Raw genomic sequence first — 21,666 nt, 5'->3', positions numbered from 1 at the left:
TTTTTCACAATATTATTTAGAGTTGGAGTTGAACATATAATCTCTCTACTAAAGTTGATTGGTTTTACTGAGAAACCTAACATCATCTTTTGGAGTAGTTTAATGTTTGCTGATAGCTCGAAGAATCTTTCGATTAAGTTTTCCAACTTTAGAATGTTATTCAGTATCCCATTTTTCTTAGAAAAACTTCAAAAGATTTTGAGAATTTATTTAAACATATTTTACATATTATATTTATTATCTAGATATTTATTATTTGACCATAATATTTTACTTAAAAATATTTCAAAACACTACACTCTTAGTTTTTCTTTAACAAGGAGTTATCATATACATATTTAAAGATAACTATACATACAAAATAATCTTAATATCTTTAAATAAGTCTTATGCATCTTTTTTTGTAAATAATTGTATATTCTCTGCTGCATTAGTTGTTGTTAGGACAAAATTAGTTGTAGAATGTTTTCTAAGACATTAAAAATAAAATTTAAAGGTGGTATGATAAGCATCCATATGATAATATATGAATAATAATCAAAGTAAAAGATAAGATGTTTTTAATAAATTTTCAAACATTTTTCACATTAATGTTGCTCAAATGAAATTAGCACAATATAAACTGTGAATCACTTGGTTTTGCCATAATTGATAACAAATGAAGGCTTTAATTTGGCAGCTTATGAAATCAAAAAATAAATAAAAATCTACGGTTAAATTACTTGGAAAATTTGTAATGCAATATGCAATCGATGGTTGGAAAAATAATCCCAAGTTCTACCATGAATTTTAAAGTCAAAAGTTAAAGATAAATTCAAACTTAAATATAATTATTCAATAAATATGTGAGCCATGTTTGTGCAATTGTGCTCCTATAAAAAGTTAAATATTAGTTTTGAGGGTTGTTAGTGTAAATATACAATGTCGGGAGTAGACAATAAATAAGGAGATTTGAAAGAGTGTAATTGCAAAATTTCCTTAGAAAAATGTAGGGAAATTTTTGAGAACCACTCTATCATGTATTTTTATTATTATTTACACTCTGTCATAGTTATCATTCCACCCCTATATTTTACTTAAATTACCCCAAAACTACCGTGTTGTTAGTTTTCTTAATGAACAATTATTATATAGATAAGTTAAAATAACTATAGAAGTAAAATGACCTTAATATTCTTTAATAAAATTGAGTTTTCTAAAGTTAAGATACAAATAAATAAAAAAACTAGATTTTAAAGTCAAAATAGATATTTTAGATATTTTTATTTTTATTTTTGAAACTAATGAAATATTCTTAATCTTATTAAGCTACGGGGTATATTGCTTTCGAAAGATAAAATAAAAATTAACTCTCAATATTATTTTGAGGCATTAAAAGCGGATTATGGAGTTCCAACGACAGATATTAGTGTGAATATAATAATAAAGCAAAATTCGGGTGTTTCTTGTAAAATTTCCGAAAATATAAAATATAAATATAAAAGGAGAAGAGAGTGGAAGATAGAGACGAGGAGATGGAGCTTCGAGTGCTCTTGGGGGCGATTTCACTTTCCCTCTCCCTCTTTCTCTGTTCGACGAAGGGGATCGGAGACGTGTTTGGGGAGGACTACGTACGACCAGAGCCTCGGGGAACCCTAAGCTTTCCGTGGAAACAGAAGGGTTCTTCCGATCCGCAACAAGTGAGATCCCTTCTTCCCCCTCTTTTAACGATCCGAATAGAAATTTGATTTGGAATGCTATCATTCGGAACCTTAATCTAGTTTGGGGGTCCAAGGTTGATTTTTTGGAGGATCAAATGTTTTTTTTTTGCTACTAATTTTATGTTCCGGGAGAAACCAAAGTTTCACTTGACGCCGAGATATACATAACCAAAGTTTGAGTTTTAGGTTAAGATTGGAACTGGGTATATGGGAATTTGGTTTGACCGGAGAATTTTTGAGACCTGGAAAGAAGATATTGGGTAATTATAGTGTTTAGAGTGGGTTAAGAAGCTGCTGCTGGTTGCTAGTTCTCAATTTTGCAGGTTATGTTGGTTGAGTGAATGAGGTCTTGGGTAGTTCTACAGGGAGAAGACATGGAAGAGGATATCAAACATAGGAGTAAGGTAGGATGGTTGAAGTGAGATGTTCATCATATCCTTAGTGATTATTTTATGCCTCTGAGATTAAGGGAAGATTTTATGTAATGCAAGATCAGTGACGCTTTAGATTTCTTAATCATAATTCATTCTTTTAATCTAATTGGAGTTTATAGTTGTTTCGTTATCAAATATTTGTCAGATTGGTAAGTAAGCATTGGATAGTACTTTGCTGCTTAATCCCTCATTAACTTTAGGAATAACTTTTTTCTTATTTTAAAATACAACTCCTTATTTTAGAATAACAGTTAAACATTATAATAACCTCAAAATACAAATACTATTCATCAAAATTATATTTTATATCACACACTAACCTAATTAATAATTTACTCTTAAAATCTATCCCATCAATCTACTTTATATTAAACCAAAAGGCATTCATGGTAATGTCATAAAAAACAAAACATTTTTTTTATTTTTTTCTTCATTTTATATTACATCAAAGATAATTATTACATCATTATTTCATAATACAAGTGAACATAAGAATAGTTATTTTTAAAATAAAGACTTTATTTTGGGAATAACAAAAATGAATACCTATTCTAGAATTAGCCTTATTTCTGAAGTAAACGAGGCCTAAAAGAGTGTTTATGAAATAATGAAGAGTGACTACCATTAGACATTCAAGATAATAAATATTTTAAGCAATTTATCTGTCAACGAAACATATAATGGTAAATATTTTGTCTCTTAAATATAAAACATATAACATGGTATCAAGGCCAATGTTCTGAGTTTAATATTATGCCAGACTTATTTGTCAAGTAAAAAAAATATAAAAAGCTTTACCCATTTAAATTAAGTCTACTTCTTAAGTCTATCAAAATATCTCAGCCCCAAAATGAAGGAAATATTAAATTATAAAATATAAAATTCATTGTCCTCTATTAACCTAATCTTTTGCTGTAGCTGATGAGTTAACAACTTATCACTATTGAAGTCATCCTATTAGCTGGAGATCTTGATTCTTTAACTAAATCCTTCTTTTATACTAATTCCTATTTCCATGTCTTATCACTAAGGAGAAGTTTGAAGTTTGAACTTCAAAATTTATGTGATTCAAATGGTGCACATTGCTTTCAATCAAGTTGTTTATGGATTTGGATGGCTGCACTAAAAGAATAGATGAATCAGCTACAGTGTTAAAGAAAGAAATTCTGTCTTGGCTAACTATGTGCTTGCAATGGAGGTGCCCATTGCACGGGCATGCATTTTTTTTTTTCCAAGTCAAAGACGATATCAACCTTAAACAAGTAGCTGTTATCAATGTGATGGGACCAGATTATTTCAATTATTAATAAAACAAGTTGTTATCTATTTGATGTACTTCTAAATTAGTTTGTTTTACATATTATTTCAATTTTCTATTTCTTTTCTTGGAGTACCTTGAGGTCTATGCATACTCTGAGGCACCTACCTAGGGCAGTCTTTTATCTACCTATCAACCATCTATTTTCTTTGAAACGGTAATTTGTGACCAATTTTAGATCTGATAAACAGCTTGAAAGGATCTGTAATTGCTAAAATTTAGTGACACAGAAACTACCTCATTTACATATCACTGTCTTGGAGTGAACCATTATAACAGGTTCACTTGCAATTAACTCTTCATGCAGGTTCATATTTCATTGGCGGGAGAAAAGCATATGAGAGTTACATGGATCACTGATGATCAGTCTTCTCCATCAATTGTCGACTATGGAACGTCATCTGGAGTGTACGGATATACATCTCAAGGAGAGAGCACATCCTACAGCTACTTATTATATAGCTCAGGGAAGATACACCATGTTGTCATTGGACCTCTTGAAGCTGACACAGTTTACTATTACCGATGTGGAGGAGAAGGTCCGGAGTTCCATCTTAAGACACCTCCATCTGAGTTTCCAATAACTTTTGCTGTGGTTGGTGATCTTGGGCAGACAGGCTGGACAACAACAACTTTAGATCACATAGGTCAGTGCAAATATGATGTGCATTTACTTCCTGGTGATCTCGCTTATGCAGATTACCAGCAGCACCTATGGGATTCTTTTGGTACGCTGGTACAGCCACTTGCTAGTGCTAGACCATGGATGGTAACAGAAGGAAACCATGAGAAGGAGAGAATACTTTTCCTTAAATCTGGCTTTGATGCATATAATGCACGTTGGAAGATGCCTTTTAAGGAGAGTGGATCTACATCAAACCTGTATTACTCATTTGAAGTTGCAGGGGTTCATATTATTATGCTTGGTTCTTATACAGAATATGATGAATACTCAGATCAGTATGCTTGGCTAAAGGTTAGTTACTTATAATTGACTTATATTGTTATCAGAGATATCTCTTTTACTTCTCCCTATTATTTCATTGTCATATATGAAGTAAATATATGGTAGGAAGATGCTTTTCTGGTTCTGACGTCTGAATAACAGCCACAAATGCCAAACATATCTATTACATAGTAAACGAGATGAATGTACTTAAATATTGAGTTGAACAGACATAGAAATCCAATACAGTCTGCTTCCTCAGTTCTAAATAGGATACTAAGCAGCAAGCACTGATGTATAAGATGCCTATATGTGCATTCATAGTTTCTTGTAGTTATTAAATTTAGGTATGTAAACTGTCATAACATGCAGTAAGACAAGGGTATCTTTTGATCATATGGATCATATTTTAGTTCAGTAAGTTAGTTCTCACTTATGTATTAGTGTACAGGTTCTTAGCTTGTAGGATAGTGTCCTATATATGCCCGGTGAGATATGAGGACTGCTGTTCCGGGAAGTATTAATCTTTCTCCATTACCGTACGAAGTATAATATGTTGCTGTGCTGCTTTATCTGAAACCAGAAAAGTTCTCATTCTTACAAGAATTGAAATTCTTTCATGACCATGTTTATAGGCCGATCTTGCTAAGGTGGACAGAAGGAGGACACCGTGGTTGCTAGCGTTATTTCATGTACCCTGGTATAATAGCAATTGGGCCCATCAAGGTGAAGGTTCCAGTATGATGGCTGCAATGGAACCTTTGCTTTATGCTGCTGGTGCAGATATCCTACTTTCTGGCCATGTTCATGCATATGAGCGCTCAGTATGTTCCAATTGCAACAATTTATTTGCAATATTCAATCAGATACAAAGAAACACTTATCCTACAATATGTTTCATTGGTTTTCAGGAGCGAGCCTACAATGGCAGATTGGACCCTTGTGGTGCTGTACACATTACAATCGGGGATGGAGGGAACCGTGAAGGTTTGGCGCAAAGGTGCCAACATACTAACATCTAAACCATTCCGACAGATTTTTCTAGAATTGATGAACTTATTCTTATTATCTTTTCTCAAAAGTCTATTTCTTTTTCTCTCATTTTTTTAAAGAAAAGATTGGGGATTAGACCCTCTCTTTTGTTGCTCAATTATTAGTTTGCTTGTGACAGATATCGCAACCCAAAGCCATCTTGGTCGGTTTTCCGGGAAGCAAGTTTCGGGCATGGTGAGCTAAAGATTGTAAATTCAACTCATGCTCTCTGGAGCTGGCACAGGAATGACGACGATGAACCAGTAAAGTCAGATCAGGTTTGGATCAGTTCATTACGCAGTTCAGGATGCATCAGCGAAAGGACCCACGAGTTAAGGAAAATTCTGATGGCTCCTTAGATGACTAAGGCAGATTCTGATAGCTATATACGGGAATTTCATTTGCTAATAAAATATAACATCCTGATGTAAATATATGATAACATGAACCAAATGTAGGGTTCTCCTTATGTAACACATGAAGGAAAAAAAGATCAAGTGCAGTGCAGTTATGAACCATACTACCTACTATCTTTTTGTTTGTTTGTTTTTTTGTGTGGAAGTGTTCTACTATCTAAGTTGGATCAATAGAAAGTGATTCAGTTTGACTGTTATAAAGGATTTTTGTGATTGCATCCAAATATTTCTTGCAGAAGCCAACTGATGCTTTGTGAAATAGTAATGTGAAGCTGCCATACCTCAGCTTACTCAAATTGAAATCAAAGAATAGAAACAGGATTTAAACAGCAATTGACATAAACAACAAAAAAATCAGTACATCCTTTGATCTCCTGTTCTAACTTTCAGGCACTGAAAAACACTTCACAAAGATTAGAGAACAGCACCCATAATTGAGGGACTTCCCTTAGTTTTCCTATCTGAGCAGAACCTCTGGACTAAAAAAAAGCATCCAAAAGGCCATTAAATATTTAAATGTGTTCAAATTTCCCCAGAAATATAAGCAATGAGGTCATTGTGCCATAGCTCTAAATTTCTCATCCTTGCAGTTTCTCTGATCCCTGATCATAGACTCAAAGACATCTAAGAGATTGTCCAATCCCCCTACATCATTCCCCAATCCCTTCAAGGCACAGACTATGCTCTCAATGGTAGACAAGCACCCAGCCTTGGGCTGATGCCTAACTTCGCTATACAAACTCTCCTTACCGGGATCGAGCTTCAAGTGCGGCAAAAGCTTCAGCCATGGATTCTCATGGTACATCCGTTTAGCCTTAGCCCAAGTGCCATCCAAAACAACCAAATGCTTCACCTCAAAATCCACTGCATCCAAGCTGATCGATTTCTCGTACGGGAAAAGGACAGCTGATCCTGGAGGGATTGTTATCTCGTACTCTTGGAAGTCTTGAAACTCCTCGCCACCGCGCAACTGCTTCCGCTGCAGCTTTGCGACCATGAATCCATTTGAAGTGGCCTCTCGGCCGACCGGTGTACCTAAAACCGAATTGATACTGGGCTTTGCGGCTCGCTGGATGGTGATCTTGATTTCACTAGGAGAGCATGCGACCTGGCATTTATCCACGGTGACTATTGGGATTTCTCCAGTACCGTCAAGATCTAACTTTTCCGTTTCAACGAGTTCCGAATTCTTGATACCGCCGCCGCATTCGCCATTCTCACAAAGACCGACAGCTCTCTGACCCGAATCACCAGAAATGGCCGTCTGGGCCGCCGAAAAATTCGATCTTACGCGCGCATCTCTTGTCGTCGAGGAAGACCCGGAGCCTCGACTCGGCTCCAGAGGGCGAATCAGGAACCGGGCTTGGAAATTCACGTCGGTAACGTGGAACAGAGAAAGATTTTTGAGCCCTAGCTTGGCGATTCTGGTGGAGTTGAGAGGGTGGCTCACCTCCAAGCTGTGCTGGAGGATCGTTACGCCGATCGCGTTATCGATCGGCGGGGACTCGAAGCGGGAGCAGAGGCAGAGTCTCGCCGGTTTGGAGCAGGCGAGGCAGAAGAGTCTCTTGGAAGGGCCTTGGCTCCCCATATCTTCAGGGTTAGCGTTACAAGAGGATTGGGTTACGAGAGAGAGAGAGAGAGAGAGCGCTTGGCGCAATGGCGCCTTTTGAAGGCAAACGAAGAAACCCTAGTTCTTATTGGACCTCAGCACTGGCTTTAACACTGTTTAGAGCTAATTCTATATGAATTTTATTTAGACACCGTTAAACACTGAATTCATTTTTAGAGATAATTTGCACTAAAAGGTAATAAGAGTTTTAATTTTGCAGAATCACCCTTTTTTTTAAATTTTTTACTAGAATATTTCAAGTATTTTTTTTTACCATTTGTAGAATCTATAGATCGTAAATAAGTAATTAGTATTATTTTTTAATCTTAATTTTAAAAAAAATAAACTTAATTAAATATAAATAAAAAATAAAAAAATGTTTCGTTACTAAATTAGTTTAGAGTCTACGTAAATAAGCTCTAAACTCAAAGCAGTTTAAAAGAAAGTCAAAGAAGATTAGAAAATTTTGGAGGAGACATTAATTTGGATGGATAGAGTAGAAAGAAAAGAAGAGAAAAGAAGTGAAGATATATTTTTTTTCTTTCCTTTTTTTCAGTCATTATTTTTCTCTATTTATCTTAAAAACTTTATTCAAATAAAAACAAATATTTTTCTCTACTAATTTTTTCTTTTTTTTTCTCTCGTATTATCTCCATCCACACATAAAAATAAATAGTGAATTAGGATCTAAGTCAAGATGTTTTCATGGGAAAATGCTTTTTTGGGGACAAAAGAACTACAGAATACTGACTAAATTTATTAATAGTGAAAATACTGGGTGTGAACTGTAAAACTGTGAAGTATAACATAACTAATAAGTAACGAAAAATTGCAAATTAACAAATGAAAAATTAACTCTAGCTGGCGAGTGGACGCCACGCTTTTTTCCGGTCAAAGTTCTCAAAATCCACCAAAGAACACGTCCCTCGCACATTACCAACCCCTTTTCTTATTACTTCCTTCTAGGTAATTAGCAAGAGAACATTTCGTCGAACACCTCATTGGCAAATTCTTGTGCGAAAGGTCGAGCTTTGGAGAGAGATCCATACCCGAGGAAGAGGAGATGCACGACTTCTGCTTCACGATCCCCTATGGCTTCCTCCTCGCCGTCGGAGGAGTCGCCGGCTACTTGAGGAGGGGGAGCACCGCCTCCCTCGCCGGGGGCGCTGGCGCCGGCATCCTCCTCCTCCTCGCCGGATTCATCAGCCTCAAGGCCTTCGATAAGCGGCGGAACTCCTACTTCGCGTTGATCCTTGAGACGGGTAACGAGATCCGATATCTCTGCTTCCTTTCCACTCTTTGACCAAATCCATCTCTTAGTCTCGTTCGTTTGGCAACTAGTTATCGCAGATTATTGCGTGCTCTGCTATGTTTGATGCTTGTTTTAGATTTAGATCTTGGATTGGTGCTCTCTTTTCTGGTTAAATTTTGAATTTAGTGCGGTGCGTAGGAATAGATCTACTTGATCTAGGAAATTGTTTGCAACTCTGGATTCTATACATTGAGGCAGAGCTTGCTGATTAAGAATGGGTTCTGATTGAGGAAGACTTCTTCTACATCTTGATTCAGGAGTTTCAGAACGTGAAAGAAATGACATAGATAGATGTACTTGGTCATCCTGCTTTATCTATATGGTCTACTGTGTTAACACTTACAAAAGCATTCCTCCTCTCAATATACATTATGTCGTGAATGAGGGCTTACTACCAACTGATGTTTTTAATTTCTAAACTTTTAGGTTGGTAATGAAATAAATTTTATCAACATCTTAGCTAGCATTCAAACCGATCTAGTTATATTATTTCCTTTTGGTTTCATGCTTTGATTTTAGATACTTCCGCAGGAGAATAATTGATTTTTTTTTTTTGGCTCTGGTTATGTATCTGTCTGAGCAATTGGGAGACTACTTTCTACTTCTAAGCAATATCCTCCCTTTTTGAGTGTGTGATACAATGAATGTGAAGCAAGGAAATCTTTGAACATGTTATTCTCTTCCTTTTGCATGGCAAAATTCTTTCCTTTTTCTTGATAGATGTATTATGACTTATTTGTTATATACAGTTTGCGCGCTGATATTAACATTTGTTATGGGGCAAAGATACATTGAAACTTCCAAGATAATGCCAGCTGGCATAGTTGCTGCTCTCAGGTTTGCTCAGTTGTTTCTTGTTCGGTGTGCAATAAATACCTTTGATGCATTATGAATCACTCTGCATTATCTTTGTCTCTATGGGGTACCTTACTAGCTAATAGTCAAGCACAATTTGGTTGTTACTGATGGTAGAAATTCTCTCAGAAAATGTTGGAAGGAATCTGGATCAGCTATCTTTTCCTTTCCTAAGAGCTCTTTCATTCATAACTGAGTTACACTTTATTTTTCACCAATTTATTTGACCACATAGTGTGTGGTAATTGGAAATTTGTTGGCAAAGTGAGATTTACTGTAGTATGCAGTAAAAGAGAAGGAAGAAATAGAGGGAGAAAGACCATGGAGGAAGGGATATAAGGGATGGGCATTAGACATGAAATGAAGATGCTCCACATGGTGGTGCACAGTAACTCGTAGTTATCTTGTTTAAATAAGCGTATTGCATTGCAGGAGTAAATGAGAAAGTTGGACTTAAAGAAGGCTATGCCATATAGTCATATGGAATGATAAGGCATCCCAGTTATTTCATTGACTTAGTATTGTCTACTCCATGAGGTAAAAGAAAAGTCGCTGACACTTCTAACCCAACAAAATAAGATGACCAAAGAGTTTTAGAATTTAGTCCTCTTTTTTGCTTTTATCCGTCCAGGATGCAATGGATGCTTCCATACTCTAGGCGTGTGCTTGTCACACACAATGCCCATTGTACTCTAGCAATACTTCTTTTCTGAGTATCTGATTTTTAAAATAACTATAACTCACATATGGCTTTGCTAATTATGGTATACTTACTGGATACATTTGAGAAACCTACGAAGATGAGTAAATATGACGAAAGTAACTCTTTGTTTTGTTTCCGGTTAATTTCAGAGGTTTTTTTTATGTCACAGCTGTTGACGGTATATTTTATTTGCAGGACATAAGTTTACAAATTTGAACTGGGCTTAAATCAGAATTTCATGCCAAATTGCAATTATTAACTATTGTTCTCCATAATACATATTTGTTATTGTTGTTAGGTCTGTATAGTAAATTGGTAGTAACTTAGGCTGTGTTGTCTTCGCAAGCAATTTTACATAAGGCTTTTTTATAAGTTTTCCTTAGATTTTGAAAACTTTTAAAAATACTTGCATAAGGATTGCTCCTTGCACACATCCAAGCAGGAAAAAGAAAAGGTAAGACAGGTGTCTCCTGTCTCATCATCATTACGTATCTCCAAGTGCTGTTAGCATATGTTTCAGCCTTGGAAACATACCTGAGCTGGAAGGACTTAAAGAACTTTTAAGTGTGGTGAACCAGGTTTTCAGAGTTCATCATATAAAAGCCTAAAAGGTTATGAGGTCGTCTTTCAAGGCATCTTAACAAGTGGTCAATTCTCTCCAAATATAGTCTTTATGCTAAAACACTAGATGATAGGCAATTGGATCTACAAGGAACCAGACCATTTAGTAAAGTGCTTGAGCAAGCGATTCCGCTTTTATTTACATCAGCTTTCAATCTTGACTCCAGGCTGTTTAAGTTCTAAGACTTGAGGTCTATGTTCAAGTTTGCAGTCTAGTCATTTGAAGCACTTCTTTCACCTATAGATATTTGTAGCTAGTCTGTAAGCTGAAGGCCATTATCACTTGCTATTGCCTCTTTGGTTGCAAGAAATATTAAGCCTAGCTATATGAGGATAAACTTTACTGTCACAAATGAGATGCTCACAGAAATTTCTTGATTGATAGCCTTCTGCAGGTCAGTTATATTCTGTAAGACTATACATTGCACTCAAGCCTTTTCTTTTTCTGATTAAAATAGTGTATTGATTGAGATTAATGAAATCATTTTTATCCCCTCAAAGATGTTTCTCTTTTTCGAATATGACATTGCACCTTATATTCATACTTAAAATCGAAGCTAATGTGATATCCAACAGACTATCATTTGCTTTCTTTACCCTTTTTAATTGCAATATGGTTAATTTTGTCATTTTCTCTCTTATCATGGAAAGAGAAAAACAGATTACCCACGATGAGTATATTATGCATTAGTACGCCTTGATTTCTTATGTTTTATTTATTTGATCCACTTGCAGTGCACTTATGTCCGGCTTCTACTTGTACAAGATTGCAACTGGTGGAAACCATTTCCCAGCGAAGGCAGAGTGAAGTTGGCAATTTAAGCTTACAATGTGTACTCTGTTAAGAAATAGGTGACCATGAACCATGTTCTTATTTCACAATCTTGGTTATATCAAATGTCGAACAATATTCCTATATTGAGTCAGTAAACACACTTTAGATCTCATGTTCTGAATGTTTGGATGGACTAGAACAATGTAGCGGTAATTCATCAGAAATAATAACTCTTGATAGCAATATGAATTATGAAATAATTCCATTTTCTGTGCAACTCATTTGTGCTTAGTATGCTGTCAGTTTTTCTTATACCTGTACCTGATGCATGCCTTGGCAACGCTGACTCCTATTATTTCAGGTAGTAAAGTTTTGCCAATCAGATTTAAGTCTATCCGGGGACGACAATCTTAGAAGTACAGAGATGTTTGTATTAATCTTTCTTTAAACCCAACCTGCTAGACTGATGAAATGTAGTCTTTTATTTTTAGAGAAGTTGGATTTTAATGGCGTCCCATTAAACCGATGCCACTAAGATTCGAATTCAGGTATATTCATACACTATCTCTGACAATAGTTAAGTTAAATATTAACTTACCGATTACTATAAGGCTTATGCTATTATGGAATGTAACTTTTATATTTATTATATTCTAATATTCTCATGCACCTTTGGGCTTTGGATACTTTTGAGAGGGCCTAAAAGTGGGCTTAGATTTTTTATATTTTTAAGCAGCTATATACATAACAAATTTAAACATATGACCTCTTGTTTTGATATTTTTAAGCTATTATTAGAGAGCAATAATTTCTAACGTTCAAATCCATAGCACTATCTTTGTTTGACAACTTTCTTCTTCTGCTATTCTATTGGTTGCATAATTCAAGATTCCTCTCCGCATATGGTATCTTCCAAGCATCTCCCTCACATATCACTATCACTCATTTAAGAGAACGACTCCAACTCATTAAGAACACAAACCTCGAGCTTTCTTTCTCTTCATTGGCCTCCTGTATCCTCACAACCTCTCTCTCTCTTTCTCCAACCATGAGGAAGCCTGTTCCTCTTATACTACTCTTGCTCCCTCTACTTCTAGTTGGACTCCTATTCTTCTCTTCCATCTATCCAAATGAGAGGGATGAAGGGCCTTGGAGGATTCCTTTCCACCCCATGGACCTCCTTCCGTTGCTCCCACGAGAGATCTCATGGCCAGTCCTCTCCTCTCTCAGGAACGTAGTCGACATCCTTCCTCTCTTTGTCGGCGTGGCCTCGGCGGCGAACTCGCCGCTCGAGTGGAAGGGAGCTTGCTTTTACCAGAACAAGGCATGGATGGAGTTCCACAACAAGAGTGGCTCTCAGTTTGGTGGAGGAACTCTTCATATCAAGGTTAGGCACAAACACACACGTACCCCTTATCATACTCTCTCTCTCTCTCTCTCTCTCTCTCTAGATCTCTCTCAGCGTGTCCCTTAATTTTTTTCTTTTCTCTTCTTTCTCGTCCTTTTAATCACTAATCCTCTAAACTTTTGACTAAACTACAACCGTTTAGTTTTCTGTCCAAAATAGGCTTAATCATGTCTAGAACTATAGCATATTTTTCATAGCACTTTTAACTTCTTCAATTATCTAATATCTTGCTCTCTCTTACTCCCTGATGACATTAATAAGAAAAAAAAGTTAAATAATTAATTTACCTTAATTTTTTTTCCTATTTCTTTCCCGGTAAAATAGTCGTTAAAAATATCAAATAACTATTTTCCTCTTAATTTTTTTCCTCCAATATAAGAGTATAATAGTCCCTATGGATAACTAATTGAGGGGGTATTTTTGAAGTCTCACGTAGTTGAGAAAGTTAATGTCAGTAAAAATAAATGAAAGACTATATATGATAATGATAATAGATAGTAATTCGGTATCTAAATGTAATTATTCTTTTAAAATATATTGAACTAGTTTATTTTCCTTCCTGGTGTCACTGTGTGACTTTAGCAAGCAATAGATAATTTATTAAGATTGGTAGGAGAAACTGACGTGTTGGACTCTCCGTACCCAGGTCATAGCAACCTCAGTATGCGGCATAAATTTACCACATTGGTTGCTTTCAAGTTCTATTAAGGTTCGTTGCACCGTAATAATATAATAGCATGTAAACTGGTCAAGTTTGATGTAATTAGGGCTGTCAAAATGACTTAGCCGGCTTAAGTTCGGCTCAAAAGTCAGCTGATTTAAACTCGATCTGCAAAATAATTTTGAGCCGAGTTTGATCATGAACGAGTTCTCGATTAAACTCGACTTATTAAAGCTCAACAGTAATAATGTAATATTTAATATATATGAACCTTTACGTTCGAATGCCATTAATTAGGCGCTTGAACACCTGAATGAAGATTGCTTTCATTCTGCTTTCACATTTAGCCGTTCAAACGTCGTTAGAAGTTCTCTAACAAAAATAAATTAAAACTACGATAAACATATTCGACCTAGCTTACCTAATCTCCTCTTTGAGGTAACTTGATTAAGCCTAGATCACATCAAATTTGGTTTAGATCCTCCGCTAAACTTGGGGGTTTTTTTTTAATAATTTAATTATATTCAATTTTTTAATTTGTAATAGTAAACTCTAGTATTAAGTAGTTCACCGTATTTATAAAATATGTACACTCTATTATAATAAAATATATGTTGATTATAAAATTAAATTGAAATTCTAAATATAAGTAAGTTACAAAAGCCAGAAGCCATCGGATTCTGTCTTGTACCTAATTACACAAATACAATATCTATGTCTCAAGGAAAAAAAAAAGTTTGGAAGACATCCAATTCTTAATATAAAATTCGGCATATAGCTTGTTTAGTTTGAGACTAAGTCCGAACTTGATTAGTTGGTCTTATTTCTTAATTTAGTTACTGAATCAAATTAGAGATTTTAGAACTAGTTCAAAAACCCTACCTGAACTCTAACGGCCCAATGACTTCTCAATATTTTACTTATTCAAAAGCTACACAAGAAGTAAAACCAAGAACAATCCCAATTTTATCGGGGATTGAAAAGTAAAACCTACAAAATCAAGCTCTATTTAAGGCACAGCTTCTCAAGGAAAGCCAATGCGTTATGCAAGTGGAGATCTCACTTCGTGTTTGAATCAAATCCACAAACATAGAGTGAGAGTTTGGTGGTTCATATAAATATCACCTACACTAATTGGAATTTAGTTTGGCTTCGGTTTTGGCGCATTAATATATCAGCCGCAACTGGAGGGGCTTTTTTCGTAATTTAATTTTTTTAATTTGTAATTATATTACATTGATCCTCTAAATTATAAAAGATAGTGTTAAAGAAAAACGTCAAATAATAAATATTTCCTCAACTTATTTTAATCATATAATATATTTTAAAAATAAACTATGTATAATTATCCCTATTTTTTTAAAAATAAATAATAGACTAATAATGAGTTACACATGGAAAAATATAGTTAGCATAGTAATCTTCCAAACCAAGCTAATAACAAACAACTACTCTTTTCTTTATTAGTCTTTCTCATTAGAGTAGTCTAGCTAACAAAGCTCATGGGATATTCTTTTCCTACACTCTAATTCTAAATAAGCTTGCACTCTTCGTCCACGTGTCCCTATCAGAGGTGTAAAATATTCTTTGCACTATCAGTCCGTATATGTACATTGTGGAAGGTTTTTGCAAAATTTCTGCTTTACGATAGGACTTAAAAAAAAAAAGTAGGTGGCGATATTGCAAAAAATCACGTAATATTTGAGGACAAACTTGTACCACGAAATGCGGATTTGAGGACTAATATGTAAAATACCCTGCGAAGCGGCGAGTTAAAGACTCAAGACGGCTCTTCTCTTCGCCTCTCAACTTCTTTCCCCTCCTCGCCTTCGTCTCAATCCTCTCCGTGCTTCGATTCCATGAGGCCTTCCAATCTCAGACGCCTCTCTCTCCCTTTCCTCTTCCTCGTCCTTCTTATTTCTCTTCTCTTCTTCTCTTCTTCTCTCGCCCCGGATTGGCGCGATGGTCCTCCCAAGCTACCCTTTCGCGTGGTTGACCTCCTGCCTCTCCTCCCAAGATTGGTTTCGTGGCCCATACTTAGATCACTCCACAGCGCCGTCGACCTCCTCCCCACCTTCGTCGGCGCCGCCACGCTCGCTAACGACACTGTCGAGTGGAAGGGCGCTTGCTTCTATGAGAACATTGCGTGGATGGAGCTCCACAACAAGAGTGGAAGCCGGTTTGGAGGCGGCACGCTTCATATTAAGGTTGGGGGAGGAAAACCCGTGTTGAAATTTGTAGTTTAGGTTCTTGGTGTTGATCAATTTCGTCTATTTATTGGTGTTTTGGATGTTTAGGTTGAAATCTGGTTGTTGGTAACTACCGATAACTTGTGCAATTGGGGTTTTTAATACTCCTATGTAGTAGTTCTACATCGCATGGATGGAGTTCCGCAGCAAGGTTAAAATTTAGCTGTTGGTACGCCTCATATCAATATTTGGGAGACGAAAAAAATATGTAGTTTTAATTCTGGGTTATGATCAAGTTCCTACTTTCTTACTTCTTCTGGATGTTTAGGTGGAACCTGGTCGATGGAAATTACACCTGGATTTGTATTTTTCATGTTGCTAATTAATGGACTGGTGCTTAGGGTCTTCCTATATAGTTCCATAGGCATGGATGGAGATCCAGGAGAAGAGTGGGAGCCAATTTGGTGATGATACGCTTCATGTCAAAGTTTGGGTAGAAAAAACTTTCTTAAAATTATTTAGTTTTAGGTCCTAGTTTGGATCAAAGTACATATCTGTTTGAATCTATTTGGATATTCAGGTGAAATCTGGTTGTTGGGACTTGAAGTCAGATGTTTAGTTGAAATCTCTTTGGATTATTTGGGAATGGGTACTTAATTTGTAAGGACAATATTAGTCAGAACACTGTGATAATATTGTTTGTTTCATTTTTCTTGTTTACTTCCTAAGGTAGATCATGGTGTGAAATTGATTGGCTATGAACTATTGAATTATAAAAACTCTTAATTTGGAGCAGGACTGAATGGTAGAATACTAATAAGGATATGGACAATAATCTTAATGAGTTTTTTGGGGGTAAGGAATATGTAAATTCAGTTCTGTAGCAGCATTCTTACTATTTCTTTTTCGTATTATTAAGATGTTGATTTGTCTTTAGTTTGAAACTAAATTGAGAAGATGGAGATTCCCAATTGATTTCTGATCTTATCTTACATGCATTTTGAATAGAATTATCTCACCTGGGAAAGCTTATAATTATATGTAAAATATTAACTGGTGCTACTTTTATTACAGTAAGACACTAATAAATTTGTAGAAATGATGAATTTATGTTAGGATATGTTGTTTGTTGTTCACAAAAAGCATAAACTGCACAAACTTATTCCATTATTTGTTGTCATGCACCTACTAAAATTGTTATTAAGGATTAAGCATGATGCCTTCAAACATTCCTTAATTTTCCTTTGCAAGCATTACTGCAGTGCATGCATCTTTATGCCGTCTTATCAGCACTAGGCCACAAATACCAGTTTCTAATTTTCCAAGAAGAATCAGATGCTAACGTCTTAAGCCACTATGAGATATTAAAAGGAAATAAAACAGTAAATTCCTTTGCTAATTATCAATGGATCATCAATTCTGACCCTGTAGCTAATTTATGTAAATGTTGCTGTTCAATTGAAATAATTATATCTCCCCTCATGCAGATGAGCCATGCGCATAGTTGGACATGCATGGATATTTATGTCTTTGCTACTCCATATCGTGTAACATGGGATTACTACTTTTTGTCTCGAGAGCATACCCTCGAGTTTAAGGAATGGGAGGAGGAAGCTGAGTATGAATATGTAAGTCTCATACAACTTATCCATACATAGCATCAAAATCTCGTACAACTTATCCATACATAGCATTAAAGACTTATTGAATAAGATGCATGGTTTTAATCCCACTTGACATGCTTTTCTTTTCTCATTTGAAATCAGGTTAAACATAATGGGATCTCCATCTTCCTCATGCAATCAGGGATGCTTGGAACCCTCCGAGCCCTGTGGGATGTTTTCCCATTGTTCACAAATACTGGGTGGGGGGAAAATTCAAATCTTGCTTTTCTCGAAAAGCATATGGGGGCCACATTTGAGGAACGTCCAAAACCTTGGGTTTCGGAGATAAATGCTGATGATATTCAATCGGGAGATTTCTTTGCCATATCAAAAATTCGTGGGCGTTGGGGCGGTTTTGAAACTTTAGAGAAGTGGGTGACTGGAGCTTATGCTGGTCACACTGCAGTTTGCCTTAAAGATTCTGAAGGAAAGCTCTGGGTTGGAGAATCTGGTCATGAGAATGAGAAGGTTAGACCTGGTTATATGTGCTTAGCTATTCGAGTGTATCTTATACCTTTTGATACTCATTGCCCTTTGACCGCTTGCAATCATCTTGATACTTCGTACAACTTTATATGACAAAAGTGTTTGGCTACAAATATTTGAATTTTGGTTGAAGTGTGTTTCATTATGAGTATTGAAACACAAGTGTTTTCAATGCATACAAAATGTGTTGTTCTAGGCTTTTAATGTTCTATCAGCGTCAACATATGTTGCATGGATTGGCAAGAATCAGATTTGACTATCATATATCTCATTTTTGTGTGTCTCTATATGAAAATAACATCTATAAGCATCTTATTCATAATTAAGTCTTGGAAATTCTGAAATTTCTGTGAAGATAAAAAACCCTTCTGTCTTTTGGATTATCCATTTTACTTCCTTCAGATAATATAGTAATCAATGCGAACATGATTTGGTAAACCTGTTCATGTTTAAATAAGATATAAGCTTCTTTTTCTGTTAAGGTAGGCCAGTGTTAAAATCCATGTTTATTCTCATATTAGTTGCTGTAGTTTCACTTATATAACTCGAAAGCATCTGAAGATTGTTTTGCAGCTAAATCTAGAGGTTATGTTCATAGCACTGGTCCTACTTGTGTATTTTGCCTTTAAATGGTTTATTCTTTATTCTTATAAATATCAAGACATGTTACTGATCAGATTGTTACATTTGGTGCTGACATTGAAGATTTTCGTGTCTTACAAAAAGTTATGGGATTTTTGCTGTATGTGGTTTTTGTTAGACAATACTACTTGACTAGAGGGCAGTGATAGTATGTTGTGATTCTAGTCTTCTAACCCTTCTTTTTCCTAATGTTTTAGTCTGCTGATGCCCCAACATCATGCTCTTCAATTTTGTAATGTGTACTACAAATTATGTACTTTTTCAGGGAGAAGATATTATTGCTATTCTGCCATGGGAGGAGTGGTGGGATTTCGAGTTGAACAAAGATGACTCAAATCCTCAGATTGCGCTGTTTCCTTTACATCCAGATGTCCGAGCGAAATTCAATGAAACTGCAGCCTGGGAGTATGCAAAGAGCATGTCAGGGAAGCCTTATGGCTACCATAATATGATTTTCAGCTGGATAGATACTATAAGTGGGAATTATCCACCACCCTTAGATGCACATGTGGTATGATGCTTTCCTTTATACGTTTTTTTTTTCTTCTCATCATTTTATTCCAAACTAGACATTTGAATTTGTTTAACATCTTAGATAAAATATGTTTTTCAAATTCATGTTCTTATTCTCTTGCATTTGCTAGTTTAAAAGAAAGGAAAAAACTCTTTCTCAGATGGAAGCTTGTGAATTTGTAATCCACTGTCATTGCTGACAATGCCTGACATGATGTTTAAATTGTTCTTGTCATTTTCAAAAATTGATATTCTTTTCATTACTGAAGCCTCTTGTTATTTCCCGAAAGAAGATGGTTGTGAAAATATTGACGTGTCACATTATTACAGATCAATTATATCACAGGACAACATGTGGCTTAGATAACAATGAATTTACCTGTTGGCAGTAGGTGAACCCGTCTAGAAACTGAATATGGTCTGGAATAGTAGAACCACTTCTTTCAAAGTCTTGACAAATTAAGTGGTCATTGTTGTTCTGTCAACTAGGAGAACATGTAGTAGTTTAAACTGTCAGAATTATTGATAATGGATGTTGTTGTGTGACTTAGGTTGCTTCTGTTATGACCATGTGGACTAAGCTTCAGCCAGCCTATGCTGCTAATATGTGGAATGAAGCCCTGAACAAACGACTTGGGACCCAGGTTTGACAGTTATTCTTTTTGCCACTTTTTTTCTGACAGTTACTTTCTATTGCTAGTTGGTTTTGTCTAAATTGATTTTTTAATATCTTTACCTGTCAAAATTAATCTTTTCAATGACATTTCAGATTTTGTTTTCTTATACTTATGAATAATAATATTTAATATGAAAAAGGAGAACAACATCATTAGTCCAAGTCTTAGATACTTCATGGGTTCACTTTTTTCATAGTTAGATGGGTGATGAAACAATTTTGATATAATTTATGCTTTAACTGCATTATTTCAATTACTCCTTTCAAATTCTGGCAAGAATTTAGGATACAAGGTTTTGCTAAATTGTGCAACGGGATGGATTACAATCAGCTGTCCATACTAATATCGATTTTAGTAAAGTAGAGCCGATTTCAAAACTATGAAGCATCTTCCACGTGTTGCTGAACTAGTACATTTTGATGCCCATTTTTTTATCTCTGTAATATTTTTTATGGTTGAACTACTGATAGGAATATTTTATGCTGAATATGCTGTATGTATTAGAATTTATCAATTATTTCTGATATGAATATTCTGCAGGGTCTTGATTTGCCTGCAATCATAGTTGAATCAGAAAAACGTGGGATATCATTTGAGAAGCTGCTGGCAGTTCCTGAACAAGATGATTGGGTCTACGCCGATGGGAAATCAACATCTTGTGTTGCATTCATTCTTGAAATGTACAAGGAGGCTGGACTTTTCGATCCAATTGCCAGCTCCATACAAGTTACCGAGTTCACTGTAAGTGCACTAGACTTGCCAGAGCAACTAATCATTCATAATTAAGGAGCTAACTTTAACATGTAATATCCATGTAGAGCAATGACTGGCTCATACTGATCAACTAGCACTTAAATGTCTTCTAAGTGGATTTGGTGCAGTACCAGATTATTGCTGTTTGGTTCTTTATAGATAAAATTAGAACACTGATATATCGTATTCTTATGTAGATCAAAGATGCCTACACCCTCAAATTTTTTGAGGACAATGTAACCCGCTTGCCTGAGTGGTGCAACAAAGATGACGACGTTAAGCTTCCCTTCTGTCAAATTAAGGGCCGGTATCGGATGGAATTTCCTGATTACAACACCATGGAGCCATACCCTCACATGAATGAGAATTGCCCATCCCTGCCTCCAAACTACATCAGGTCAAAACGGTGCTGACACGATCATCTTGCTTTATGGGTGTTTAGTGACCATTCTTTATGTGGCTGTATATAAGGTAGGCACAGAGATAAATTGAACGTATGTGTTATATAAATGTTGTATATATGATTTGGATGCTATATAGCAAAAGTTAATGGCAAGAAATTGAGGTAGACAAATAGAAAATGTATAACTAGATGGTTACTCTTATAGTAAATATAGTGCTTAAACCATTGTTTTTGCAAATTTAATCACCTGATTTGCATTCTATGCTTGATATTTATGTTCCTCTGCTACTACCACAGTATTTTGGTATCAAAATTTTACACTTCACCTTCGTAGTAGACCTCTAGACCTACTTGATAAGGTTGTAGAAAAATATGAGGGTTAATTTGTATTTATGAGTAAAGTAAAACTATTAGAGATTTCATCTCACTTAATAGGAGTCCTGCCCAAATTATCAAAAGATTCTTTTACAATTTTTTAGACAACCTAATTTGGGAGAAGGATAATTTAGGCATTTTAACAATTTGTTATATTTATTACATTTGACATAA

General features: G+C 35.5%; 4 protein-coding genes across 5 annotated transcripts; 3 read left to right on the top strand and 1 right to left on the bottom strand.

The window, feature by feature from the left end:
• The first annotated feature begins 1,513 nt into the window (after nt 1-1,513).
• On the top strand, nt 1,514-5,948 carry LOC140758962 (purple acid phosphatase 18). The gene is made up of 5 exons (XM_073095388.1): nt 1,514-1,679; nt 3,760-4,428; nt 5,034-5,222; nt 5,310-5,398; nt 5,570-5,948. Exons 1-5 carry the CDS (start codon nt 1,515-1,517, stop codon nt 5,787-5,789), a joined length of 1,332 nt encoding a protein of 443 aa, XP_072951489.1. The 5' UTR covers nt 1,514; the 3' UTR covers nt 5,790-5,948.
• Nucleotides 5,949-6,110: 162 nt separating this feature from the next.
• LOC140758963 (uncharacterized) lies at nt 6,111-7,525 on the bottom strand. Its single transcript, XM_073095389.1, has one exon. It carries the CDS (start codon nt 7,432-7,434, stop codon nt 6,400-6,402), a length of 1,035 nt encoding a protein of 344 aa, XP_072951490.1. The 5' UTR covers nt 7,435-7,525; the 3' UTR covers nt 6,111-6,399.
• Nucleotides 7,526-8,369: 844 nt separating this feature from the next.
• On the top strand, nt 8,370-11,986 carry LOC140758579 (protein FATTY ACID EXPORT 5-like). The gene is made up of 3 exons (XM_073094779.1): nt 8,370-8,717; nt 9,517-9,604; nt 11,682-11,986. The coding sequence occupies exons 1-3, from the start codon at nt 8,519-8,521 to the stop codon at nt 11,752-11,754; spliced, it is 360 nt and encodes a 119-aa protein (XP_072950880.1). The 5' UTR covers nt 8,370-8,518; the 3' UTR covers nt 11,755-11,986.
• A 734-nt stretch (nt 11,987-12,720) lies between these two features.
• Nucleotides 12,721-21,342, top strand: LOC140759320 (uncharacterized). 2 transcript variants are annotated; one of them, XM_073095850.1, is made up of 7 exons: nt 12,721-13,108; nt 17,467-17,607; nt 17,746-18,111; nt 19,037-19,282; nt 19,836-19,928; nt 20,502-20,702; nt 20,912-21,342. In XM_073095850.1, exons 1-7 carry the CDS (start codon nt 12,770-12,772, stop codon nt 21,125-21,127), a joined length of 1,602 nt encoding a protein of 533 aa, XP_072951951.1. In that variant the 5' UTR covers nt 12,721-12,769; the 3' UTR covers nt 21,128-21,342. The 2 variants fall into 2 exon arrangements, with proteins under 2 accessions (XP_072951951.1, XP_072951950.1); XM_073095849.1 differs by lacking the exon at nt 12,721-13,108 and adding an exon at nt 15,581-15,997.
• The last annotated feature ends 324 nt before the right edge of the window (nt 21,343-21,666 follow it).

This window comes from Typha angustifolia, chromosome 4 (genome assembly GCF_048772165.1).
Source record: "Typha angustifolia cultivar Huaian chromosome 4, ASM4877216v1, whole genome shotgun sequence".
NCBI classification, from domain to species: Eukaryota; Viridiplantae; Streptophyta; class Magnoliopsida; order Poales; family Typhaceae; genus Typha; species Typha angustifolia.
Note: the sequence above shows the minus strand (reverse complement) of the source record. Positions and strands in the feature narration are given on the sequence as shown.